General features: G+C 38.2%; 1 protein-coding gene across 4 annotated transcripts; it reads right to left on the reverse strand.

The window, feature by feature from the left end:
- Positions 1 to 3,637: 3,637 nt before the first annotated feature.
- LOC100918485 (H-2 class II histocompatibility antigen, E-D beta chain) lies at positions 3,638 to 11,270 on the reverse strand. Of its 4 annotated transcripts, XM_003770392.4 has the most exons (5): positions 11,096 to 11,270; positions 7,326 to 7,592; positions 6,316 to 6,597; positions 5,830 to 5,940; positions 3,638 to 5,376 (listed from the first exon to the last, which is right to left on the reverse strand). In XM_003770392.4, exons 1-5 carry the CDS (start codon positions 11,175 to 11,177, stop codon positions 5,360 to 5,362), a joined length of 759 nt encoding a protein of 252 aa, XP_003770440.2. In that variant the 5' UTR covers positions 11,178 to 11,270; the 3' UTR covers positions 3,638 to 5,359. The 4 variants fall into 4 exon arrangements, 3 of the variants coding, with proteins under 3 accessions (XP_003770440.2, XP_031820712.1, XP_031820711.1); XM_031964852.1 differs by lacking the exon at positions 3,638 to 5,376 and having other exon boundaries at positions 5,384 to 5,940; positions 6,316 to 6,444; XM_031964851.1 differs by lacking the exon at positions 3,638 to 5,376 and having other exon boundaries at positions 5,384 to 5,940.
- Between the last annotated feature and the right edge of the window lie 652 nt (positions 11,271 to 11,922).

The following is an 11,922-nucleotide window of genomic DNA, read 5'->3' on the forward strand; positions in this document are numbered from 1 at the left end:
GATACTCTTTCCTTATTGAAACTATAATGGTGTTATAAGGAAACTTTCTAATAGGAATTCTGTGAAGAATCTGAGTAGTTAGAAAGTACAATCCTTTGGAAAGGCTGTTTTCTGTCATAATTGAAGAGATGCCAAAGAAAAAGGACTAATCTTGTGGAGAATTATGAAAAAGATGCCTTGGAAGACTTGAATCTTTAAATGAAAAAAGAGGAAATGATTTGTGGCTATGTTTCCAGACATGCAAAAAAAGAGTCATGTGCTGATATATTAAAGATTTGACTGAGATTATGACAGTCATAGTCAAAACATTTTAAGTAGAGCTTTATGGCTTTAGACCTATTATTAATTTCCATTTGTTAAATTATATATACATATATTCAGAAATTTAAATACTTATTTAAATATTGAAAACCAAGTATAATTATTTTAAAAGAAAGTTTCTTAATCATTAAGTAATTAGCATTTCATGAACTGGAGGAAGGTCTTAAACTAAATACTTTAATAACAGACTACAAACTTAATAAAGAGAAATACATGACCACAATTTTCTTCAAGATTGCTGTTGGTCTTTGGAAGATAAAATAAATATATAGCCATAAGTTAAACAGTAGATGGAGAAGTGGTAGCCCACAAGTGAATTGGATGAATCCCCATATTTTTGCCCACCTGCATTTTTGATTTCCTTCACAGGCTAATTGTACAATATTTCAGAGTCTGATTCTTTTTGTACAGCAAAATAACGGTTTGGTCATGTATACTTATTGTGTATCTAATTTATATTTTAATATATTTAACATCTACTGGTCATCTTGCCATCTGGGGGAGGGGGTGGGGAAAAGAGGGGAAAAATTGGAACAAGAGGTTTGGCAATTGTCAATGCTGTAAAGTTATCCATACATATAACCTGTAAATAAAAGGCTATTAAAAAACAACAACAACAACAACAAGTGAATTGGATGGAGCACCCCAGAACCCATTGGTAGAAGTTGTGGCACGCTTTCTAAACATTGCACCACCTTGCTGTCCCTTCAATTTATTGAATAATATTTGAATATTTTGAAAAAAAATTTTTTTGAATATTTGCAAAAATTAATAGCAAGAAAAGCAGTTTTTTTTTTTTTTTTTACTATTGTGTTAATTTTATAAACATTATGCTTTGTAAAAGAAGTTCAATCCTCTATTCATCTTCTGGTGGACCCAACTCAAGATACAGAATCAACAAACTATAGATAGGTCCTTCCCACAAAGATCTGCTGGTTAAAAATAAAATAGGTCAACTACCCATTAGTGATGAGGTTTGGGAGAGCAATTCAAAAGATAAGGTACAAAGATTGCCTCATTGTGAATTTATCACATTCTCCCTGTCAAAAAGCATCTTTATTGACAAGAAAAGACCATAGACAAAATCAAAATATGGTTTTATGACATGCTTTGTGGAAAGGGGCAATTTCTATAGACAGAAGGAAAGAGGGGGAGAAACCAAGGAAGAGTTAACAGAGATAAAGGATGTTTGAAGGAATCCAGGAGAAGTTGGGAAGATGCTTAAAGGATAAAATCAGGGCAAGAACTGGGGACCTGGTCTCAGAGAAGATTAAGGAATTTTAGCCATAGGGAGAGAATGCTGGCTTGAGTTCCCATCATTAGACTTTATAAATTCTCTATGTAGTCAGATTTCTATGCTCCTTTCTGGTGTGGCAGCTAGCTTACCACACAATCCTTTATATGAAAATCATGTACCTGTAAGAAAAAGGAAACACAGGAAGGAAAATTTTATCAATTCCCCCTTTCATACACTCCTATAAGTCTCCAAAAGGCACAAATTAAATGAAGATCTTGGACAGTACCTTCTTTTTGTTTTTTTACTTTTATTTTTCAATATTTACTTTCATAAGATTTTGATTTGCATGTTTTCCTCTCCCCAAAAAGGCAAAGAATCTAATACAGATTATATATGTACAATCATATTAAATACATTTCCACAATAGTCAAAAGAAAAATCAGAACAAAAGGGAAAAAAACCGGCAAAGAAGAAATTCCCCCAAATTGAAAATAGTATGCATGGACAAGATTAGAGGGGAAGCAATAAACTGGGAAAATATTTTTACAGTCAAAGGTTCTGATAAAGGCCTCATTTCCAAAATATATAGAGAATTAACTCTAATTTATAAAAAATCAAGCCATTCTCCAATTGAAAAATGGTCAAAAGATATGAACAGACAATTCTCAGATGAAGAAATTGAAACTATTTCTAGTCATATGAAAAGATGCTCCAAGTCATTATTAATCAGAGAAATGCAAATTAAGACAACTCTAAGATACACTACAACCTGTCAGATTGGCTAAGATGACAGGAAAAAATAATGATGATTGTTGAGGGATGTGGGAAAACTGGGACATTGATGCATTGTTGGTGGAGTTGTGAACGAATCCAACCATTCTGAGAGTAGTTTGAACTATGCTCAAAAGTTATCAAACTGTGCATACCCTTTGATCCAGCAGTGTTACTACTGGGCTTATATCCCAAAGAGATCATAAAGAAGGGAAAGGGATCTGTATGTGCACGAATGTTTGTGGCAGCCCTCGTTGTAGTGGCTAGAAACTGGAAACTGAATGGATGCCCATCAGTTGGAGAATGGCTGAATAAATTGTGGTATATAAATATTATGGAATATTATTGTTCTGTAAGAAATGACCAACAGGATGATTTCAGAAAGGCCTGAGAGACTTACATGAACTGATGCTGAGTGAAATGAGCAGGACCAGAAGATCATTATATACTTCAACAACAATACTCTATGATGACCAGTTCTGATGGACCTGGCCATCCTCAGCAATGAGATCAACCAAATCATTTCCAATGGAGCAGTAATGAACTGAACCAGCAACGCCCAGAGAAAGAACTCTGGGTGATGACTAGAAACCATTACATTGAATTCCCAATCCCTATATTTATGCCCACCTGCATTTTTGACTTCCTTCACAAGCTAATTGTACAATATTTCAGAGTCTGATTCTTTTTGTACAGCAAAATAACGGTTTGGTCATGTATACTTATTGTGTATCTAATTTATATTTTAATATATTTAACATCTCCTGGTCATCCTGCCATCTGGGGGAGGGAGTGGGAGGTAAGAGGTGAAAAATTGGAACAAGAGGTTTGGCAATTGTTAATGCTGTAAAGTTACCCATACATATAACCTGTAAATAAAAGGCTATTAAAAAAAAAGAGTCAATGTTGAAAAATTACCCATGCATATGTTTTGTCAATAAAAAGCCATAATAATAATAAAAAAGAAAAAAAGAAAATAGTATGCATGAATCTGCATTCAGACTCCATAGTAATTGCTCTGAATATAGATAATATCTTTCATCATGAGTCTTTTCGAATTGTCTTAGATTATTGTTGTGTTGATGAAAGCTAAGTCTATCAAAGCTGATCATTGCAGAATGCTGCTGTGTTCCTGGTTCTTCTCACTTCACTCAGCATAATTTCATGAAAGTCTTTCCAGGTTTTTCTGAAATCCACCTACTTATCATTTCTTGTAGAACAATACCATTCCATTATATTCATATGCCACAATTTGTTCAGTCATTCCCTAATCAATGGACATCCTTTGAATTTCCAATTCTTTACAACCATAAAGATAACTGCTATAAATATTTTTGTACGTGTGGGTTTCTTTCCCTTCTTTATGATCTCTTGGGAATACATACATAATAGGGATACTGCTGGATCAACAAATATGCATAATTTTATAAGTACCTTCTTACATGGAAGGAAAGAAGAAAAGGATTCATTCATGGTCACTAATAAAAGACATATTTTTCTGCCAAAGTTGTTCCACATGATTATGGAGCTGCTTTATTCACAACTATGGCTAAGGCCAGATAACCAATAAGTTGACCAAATAAGTATTAGAAGACATTATTAAAAATAACCAAAGCAATTTATAATACATAAAATTGATATAAAATATCAATTGGCTAGAATAAAAAGAATTGTAAATTAGGTAAAATTCTGTAGCAGATATCTCTGACAAAGCTATGATATCTGAGATTTAGAGGCAATTCAAACAAATATAAAAGGCCAAGACTAAAATCCAATAGACAACTGGTCAAAAGATCTGATTAAATTTTTCCAAATAATATCAAGCCATTAACAAACACAATTGATTGTTTCAGCTAACTAAGAATCAGATTTATTTCAGATTTCATCTCACACTCACAAACTTAAGAAATATGACCAAAGATAGAAATGGTTGATGTTATTTGGACTACAGATGACAGCCACATTGGCACCATTCTTAATGGAGCTGTGAATTCATCTCTCCATTGTGGAAAACAATTTGAACAAAAATAATAGCTAATTTTTTATGTTTTTTAATCCCCTGATGGATACATACACCAAAAACAGACCACAAACAGAAAGATATCAAAATATTTCTAGTAATATATTTTTTGTTAGCAAAGAACAGAAATGAAATTGATTATCAAATATTTCTAGTAATATCAATAAAAAGGAGCAAAAACAAAGTGTAGAAATAAATTTTTATGTGAATAATTTGTGATATTGAGGAAGGAACATCATGGGCTTGTGTGTGAGTTGTGTGTACGTAGGTTGTAGCATATTAAAGAACTGAGGGAGAGAATAAAGGATATCATTAGACATGTGTGACCAAAAACCAAACTAGTAAGACTCTCATGTAGTGACTGTGAGGGATAACCAATGGACAGTCTATGTGATTCAGTACCATGAACATAATGTCAAGCTATTTGTCATTAAGATGTTAGATCTGCACTGGGCAGACCTCTTTAAACGATTACTTTGAAGATATACACAAAAGTCACATAGGATGAAAAGGCTTGGAAGGTTTGTATGTGATCTCCACCTTTGGAGGAATTAACCCTCATGCATGATGCATGGTAATCCCTCTCTTCATTTCTGCACTTTCCTTGTTGCCCAACACCAGGGGATTTTCTCCTTTCTGATCTACTGTAGAAAAGACTCAAGAGATAATAAAGAGCAGCATATGCATGCAATACCATGTGAATCTATAAGGGTAAAAGACAGACAGACCTCCTTCTCACCAGCTAAAACCCTGTGTGGGCATCTGGTCAAACCCAATAGGAGGTATACTGTGAGAGGCAGTATATGGAGAATCCAGGCTGAAACAGGGAAGGATTTCTTGGATACAGGCAGGTAGCTTTCATGTTTCAGAGAGATGCTAAGAGAATCCAAGCTTTGGGAGCCAGAAGACCTCAATGGTCAGATGAAAATCATTAGAAGACAGTGATGAGTCACTTACATGACCCTGAGCTCATAAGCAGCTGCATTTTTTCCTCCTCAGAGTGCAAGATTTTACTTAGCTTCAAAACCTATTGAGAAAAGGTTATTATCAGAACTAAGCCTTATCTGGGTAGAGGAAGTTATCTATTGGTTGTTGGCCTTGGTTTCCTGAAAGATTTGACAGATAGAAATATTCACGCAAAGCCCTTGTAAATCCATGATACATAAAAGGAAGATAAGATAGCATTTGGACAAAGTGGAAACTCCCTCCATGCTTCTGGGTATATATGGGCTCTCAGTGCTGGGGATGCAAGATGTCTCAGAGAGCTATCTTTATGAACATGGCTTCTCTAAAACTCTTTGAGGCCTGAGAGTTGGCCTCCTCAACTCTGCTTTGAAAATGAAAATTATGAAGAGCTGCTGTCAGAGCCAAAGGACTTCCTCCACTCTGTGACAGATTCTGAATCCCAACCAAATCCTGTCTCCACCTCCTCCCTTAGAGAGAACATGTGGGCCTCAGGGTCATCCCCCCAATTTCTCACCTTTTTGACTTTTAAGATAAACAGCAAGGCCAACCCCAAGGAAAATCAGCCCTAGTACAAGGCCCCCAACTCCACTCAGCATCTTTTTCTGGGCAGATCCATACTGTGCTTCTAGGGAGAAGAAGACACACCAAGAATCACAATTTTCCCTTCAGAAGCCATGCTGACATGGTATACAAACAAGTTTGAAAGCCTAAGTAGTTGATTAAAGAGAAGGAAGAGGAGAAATCTAGTTCCCTTATCCCCGAGGAAAAGTTCATAGAGGTTCATACAGAGGCCCCAAAGCAGACTAGTTTCTAGGACCGACATCACTGGACACCAAGATCCTAGGTCTCTGTCCTCACCTTAGCACCAAACTCAGGGGGTTGCACTAGGTGAAAGCCCAAGATATCCTAAAGGAGGAGAGAGGGCAACAGGAGACCAGAAGTAGAAGCTGCCATGTCCTGAAGAATGTTGGGTCTCAAAGGACCAAGAGCTACTTCTCACCCCAAACTCCAATGACAGGGTTCTGAAGGCTGGAGTGCTCCACTTGGCAAGTGTAGACATCTCCAGGCTTGGGGATCATTTCCAGCATAACCAGAGTCTGAAAGGTCCAGTCTCCATTGTTAATCAGGCCTGTGGACAAAACCCCAGCTGTCTTCTCTTGACCATTCAGGAACCATCTGACCTCAATGTCCCCAGGATAAAAACCAGTAATAAAACAGATAAGCTGGTTTGGGTATCCTAGGGGAGTTATCTTTGATGAATACACAGTTACTTCAGGCTCAACTAGAAGAAATAAAAGAAATATCCTGAGTGAAAGAACCAGAGCAGATATTACTCATCTCTAACACCTCACCCCAAATCAGGCTCAGGTACCCTCCCTCCCTCCCCCCAAAGCCAGCAATGGGCAAGACTTCCCTTCAGTTAGATATTTTATACAGCAAGAAGTAGCCCCAGGAGTCCTTGGACAAATCAGCATTTATGGAAATGGATCAAAATAATTGTAAGGTGGGTTTTCTGATTATAAATGGATTTCACAGCTTTACAACAGATTTCCTCCCAGAGCACCTCCCCTGCCAATCCACTGAAGAAATCTCTGGGCAGGAGGGTGACTTTGAAAAAAAAAGACTAGGCTTTCAGTATTCTGACTTCTAAGCCAGGTAGCCCTGAGAGAGCCAGAGATATGATATACATAGCTATATATGGTCATCCCGGTCTCTGTGAATTAGGCAAGTTAAAAAAAAAAAAAGCCCTCATCTCTTCCCCTTTCCCTTCCTTTCCCTCTCCTCCTATCTCCCTCATCCTGCCCTTCCCTCTCTCTTCAAACTCCATTCGTTGCTCCCTTCACTCTCCCTTCTCCTTCCCTGATCTCCCTGAGGCCTTTCCTCATCTATCCTCCTTTTCTTCCCTCCTCTCCTTCTTTCCTCATTCCCTGCCCTTTCTTCTCTCCCTTTTCGTTTTTCCATCCCTCTTCCCCTTTCCCTTGTTCCTCCCTTCCCGTATATCCCAGTCACCTCTCCTCCGATTCCACAAGGATTCCCACAGGATATAGTTGTTTCTGCACATGGCCACCTGGGCCCGCGCTTGCTCCAGAGCCTCCAGTTGACTGTTCATTAGCTCCTCAATGGGCCGTCCCAGCTCGGTCAAAGCCACGAACTTCCCCACTTCGCTGTCAAAGCGGAGGATCTCCTCGCGGTTGTATATGAGTCTCCCCACAAACTGCACGTGCTCAGTCCCATTGACAAAGTGACACTCCGCCTTCGTTTGCTCCATGAAGTTGTCTGCGGGGGATCCCAGGAGCAGCTTAGCCCTATCTGGCACCCAAATCGCCCTGAAACTCTAGCTGGGCACAGATGGAATGGAGGCAGGCGATTCACGTACTCTTCTCTTTTAAGAAGCAAACTGATCTTTTTGAGCATGGCCAGCTCTACAATTCTGAGCCCAATCCCTAACCCCAGCTGAGCTGCAAGTTCATTGATAGAACACCGCCTTCTGATTCCTAGGTAGGTATTACTTTCTTTGCACCCAGAGCTGCCTTTCAAGATGTTTAATTCATAGCCCATTAAGTGCCCTCCTGATTAGTCTACTTCTAATCAACCCAGCACAAACATTGCAAGAAAATTAAGCCCAACATTCTAAGACCTGCTTCTTGCTCTTTGAATCTTCAGAATATTCCCACTCAAACTCTTTATGCCCACAAATGTTGGCCTCTTTCTCTTCTATTCGTATTTCAGATTCTCAGTTATTGGAATTGCCTCTCCCTAGTCTCCCCACCAGCTCATAACCTCATCCAAGTCTCACCTTACACCAATCCATTCTCCAACAGAAGTCAAACTGATTCTGCATTAGTGCAGGACTGATAGTCACTCTCTCATTCAATAAACTCCAGATCTCCCTTGTTACTTTCAGAATAAATTGTAAGAATTGCAAAATTCTTTCCTGTATGGCTTATCAAGGCCTACCCAAGGTAGTCTCAAACCACCTTTTCAAGCTTCATTGTTTTCCTGCACTCTGGAAATTCAATCAAATTTCAGGGACTTCTTATTACATCTATCCAGCCCATCCCTACCTCCAATAATCTATCATCTTCTATCTTCTTGCATTTGCACTATGTCCCAGGCCTGAGATGTATTCTTTCTTCCTTCTTATCTTTAGATTCACTCTTGTGTCACTTTCCTAGAAAACTCAGCTCACTTTCTATCTTTCACATGAAGCAATTCCTGTAAGTATTCTCTATCTAAAAACTATCTTTCATTTTGATTGAATATGATAGTATATGTTGTATCTGTATGTGAGTGTATAAATTGTTTCCTTTAATAGAAAGTTAGCATCTTGAGAACAGGGAATCTTCTCTTTATTTTGTTTTGTTGTGTTCTCTGTACTCTCAGTGCATGTCACAATAATAGGCACTAAAGAAATGCTTTTTAATCGATCATATGCTTTCAGCTCTCTGTGCCTATCCTCCTTTCAGACATGAAATTCCCTTTCTCCCAGTTCTGCTCATCCCAACACCACTTATCTTTCTAGGTTCTGCTCAAATGTCACTACTTTTATTAAATCTTCCATGATTGCTCCAAATAGAAGAATAACAGTTATATAGTCTCTTCCCACTGTAATTCAACACCAACACATCACCCCAAGGACTTTCTTAAAGATCTGACCATATCACTCTCTCCTACTACCACCCAATCAGTTTCATTACCTTTGACAGTCCCTGTTGTCTCTAGAAATAGATTCACTCTCCTTTGTTGAGCACCTCAAGTACTTTCTTCCTTTTTATATGGTCTATAGTTGAAGTGTCAAATATGGCACATAGGCCTCCTGTGATATACCTCATTCCTTTTGGCCCAAACCAGATTAAAATGTAATTGGGAAATATTTAATGAAATTCATAAAAATATAATAGCAATATGTTATTTTTGAAGTCAATGTGTGGCCATGTGGTGCTATTATTTATGATTTAGTGGCCCCTTTCCTATGTAAGTTTGACATCACTGCTCTCCAATCCAGCCAAAATGATCTTTTTCCAATTCCCCATGTATAGTGTAGCATCTCCCATCTGCATGCCTTTGTATCACCTGCCCCCATTCTTGGAATGCACTCCATTCTCATCTACTAGTAGAATTTCTAGATCAAGCCCTTCTTTTGGGTCTGAGTTCTCTAGAGCCTTTCCCCACACGTCAATTTGATATTTTTAAGTGCAGTTTGTGTGTGTGTGTGTGTGTATTTATTTATTTATCTATATCTGTTGCACACACACAGAAAAATATACATACACCTATAATTTGATAGAATAACTCTTTGAATAAGCTCTAAAGTTTCATTACAGTATTGCTGAAAGAGAATATCATTTCAGTGGGCAGAGGGTTGGCTGCTATGCCATGGATGACATTTTAGGTCCTCTGCAAGGACTCAGTTTAAAATTGTCATTTTTATAAGGAAATCTGAGGCAGAAGTTTCAACAGAATGAAATTCCCTCAATGCTGTCACTGCTCCCAGACCTAGATGAGACCACTTATTGGGAGTGGTTTTGAGCCAACAATAGAATAGGGTTCAATAGAAATCTAGATCTCCAGTTAAATGAGATTACTTTAACTAGTCCTACCAAGATAAATCACAAACAAGATTTCCTGGGGCGGGTCTTTTACAGAGGCAAGGTTTAAGGAGAATCTCTCCTTCAAAGAGCTTCCCAAGTTCTTCACCTCATGGTTCAGTCAGAAGTCAGAGAGAGAAAGAGAAAGAGTTTTGGGGCTCCCCTCGTCACTTAGAATGTACCTCCTCCTCATCTCTACCTCTTAGAGTCCCTGACTTCCTTCAGGACAAAGCTCCAGCTCCACTCTCTACATCAAGTCTTTCAGAATGCCAATTATTTTTAATTGATTCTATATAGATTTCTATCTGTATAAGCTGTCTTTTCTGATAGACTCTAAGCCCCTTGAGGTAGGAATTAACATGGATGATAAGTACTTAATAAATACTTTGGTGCTGTTTTCATGCAGAAAGACCTATAATTCAGATCCTGAAATCAGGGAGATGTAGCAAAGAGACAGCTAATAGCAGTCGCTGATTTGGGGTCAGTATGTATATATGTCATTCACAACAAGATAACCCTTGACTAGAACAAAGAAGTGGAGATTTGAAGTGAACAAAGTGAAGATTACAGTGGACCGTAATATTGCTTCAGCTCATTAACAAGGAATCATAAAGATAAAAGGAATCCCATCTTGGCTCAGGTCTCTCCTATTCATTGTTGGCTTCTGACCTGCCTTAAGGGAATGAATAGGAAAAATACCTGCCATTAACATGTTAACCCAAAGGCTAGGGATGGATTTCCAAATACCTTCACTTCACACAAGGCTTTCCAATCCTCCATTTCTGCCAGGGAGGGGTAAGCAAAACAGGAAAGCTCTTCCCCTAGAAACACCAAAGTTGAAATCAGTTTAGCAACTTAGGCCATCTATGTGAAGGCATTTAGGAAGACACCAAAGTTTACGTGGGAGTTTGATGGGGGAGAGTAGAGACTCAGAGTCCATGAGAAGGGATGGGATTAGGGACAGAGAAAGAAATGGGAGGTAAGGGGAAGCATTCCACTTGGAATGTGAGTTAAAGGGAGGAGGGGAGCACAGGAATAGGATGATGGTACTTTAAAGACTAGCTTCTTCCATCTTCCCATCCTGCCAAGTGCCAACCTGCTGCCAGGCTTTCTTTAGTCTGAGTAACAGAGAAAAGCATTTCTGTAATTTCCCCATCTCTGCTGTCTGAGGAGTTAGTGCTCTGAACTTACCTTCACTATCTCTTACTGTAGCCTCTAGGAAATTCATCATCAACAGGGTCAAAATCAGAACTTTTGCTCCCACAATCAACATCCTGGGGACAGGGAAAGAACAAGGGACACAGAGGAATGGCAATCAAGTTGGTACTCACGCCAGGAAATGTCCCTAAAACTTCCATAGTAAGCACTTAAGTACTTTCATCTATGCTCCAGAATTGAGCAATCTCACAGAAGGGAGAACCAATCTGAATTAGGATTGAACTACATCATCAGTTCCTAAGCAGAAGTGTCATTGGAAGATTCTCTTTGAAAACTTAGGTTTTTCATATAGAAAAAGAGAACAAAATTTATAGAGAGTTAGTTACCAAAGATCAGTGCTACCTGAATTTTTGCAATAGTCTCCTATTGAAGGTATGAAAAAGGGATTAAGAAACAAGTTAATTATGAAAAGTGTACACTTTTCATACATACACTTTAATGGAAGTTACCCAGGGTGCTGCAGATAAACATGCTGTCTTTTAAGGGTGATTTGTAGAGGCTCTTAAGAAGTATACCAAAGAGGGGAAGAAGTGATAGGGAAGCAAAGGATGAGGGAAGAAGAAAAAAGGAGGGATGCATGGATGGGGGAAGGTTAGGTAATAGCTAAGTTAAGGGGAAAGAGGGAGTGTGTGTATGTATAAATATAATTTCTTCCACTAATATATACATTTTTTTAAACTGGTAATTTGTTGTTAAATATTTTGAATCTTCCCTGATGTTCTGCTGGGCACATGATGATGTTTTCTTTTATTTTGTATTCCTTTTCTGTTTTTCTTTTTTCTTATTCTTGTTTTTTTTAA

Source organism: Sarcophilus harrisii, chromosome 4 (genome assembly GCF_902635505.1).
Source record: "Sarcophilus harrisii chromosome 4, mSarHar1.11, whole genome shotgun sequence".
Taxonomy (NCBI): Eukaryota; Metazoa; Chordata; class Mammalia; order Dasyuromorphia; family Dasyuridae; genus Sarcophilus; species Sarcophilus harrisii.

What these genes read in the sequence shown, in the direction of transcription:
- LOC100918485 (XM_031964851.1), bottom strand. Translation starts at nt 11,177, where the DNA reads ATGTTGATTGTGGGAGCAAAAGTTCTGATTTTGACCCTGTTGATGATG. An exon ending in TACAGTAAGAGATAGTGAAG is followed by an intron (nt 7,593 to 11,095) that starts GTAAGTTCAGAG and finishes GATCCCCCGCAG; the next exon opens with ACAACTTCATGGAGCAAACG. An exon ending in CCCTGTCATTGGAGTTTGGG is followed by an intron (nt 5,941 to 6,315) that starts GTGAGAAGTAGC and finishes TCTTCTCCCTAG; the next exon opens with AAGCACAGTATGGATCTGCC.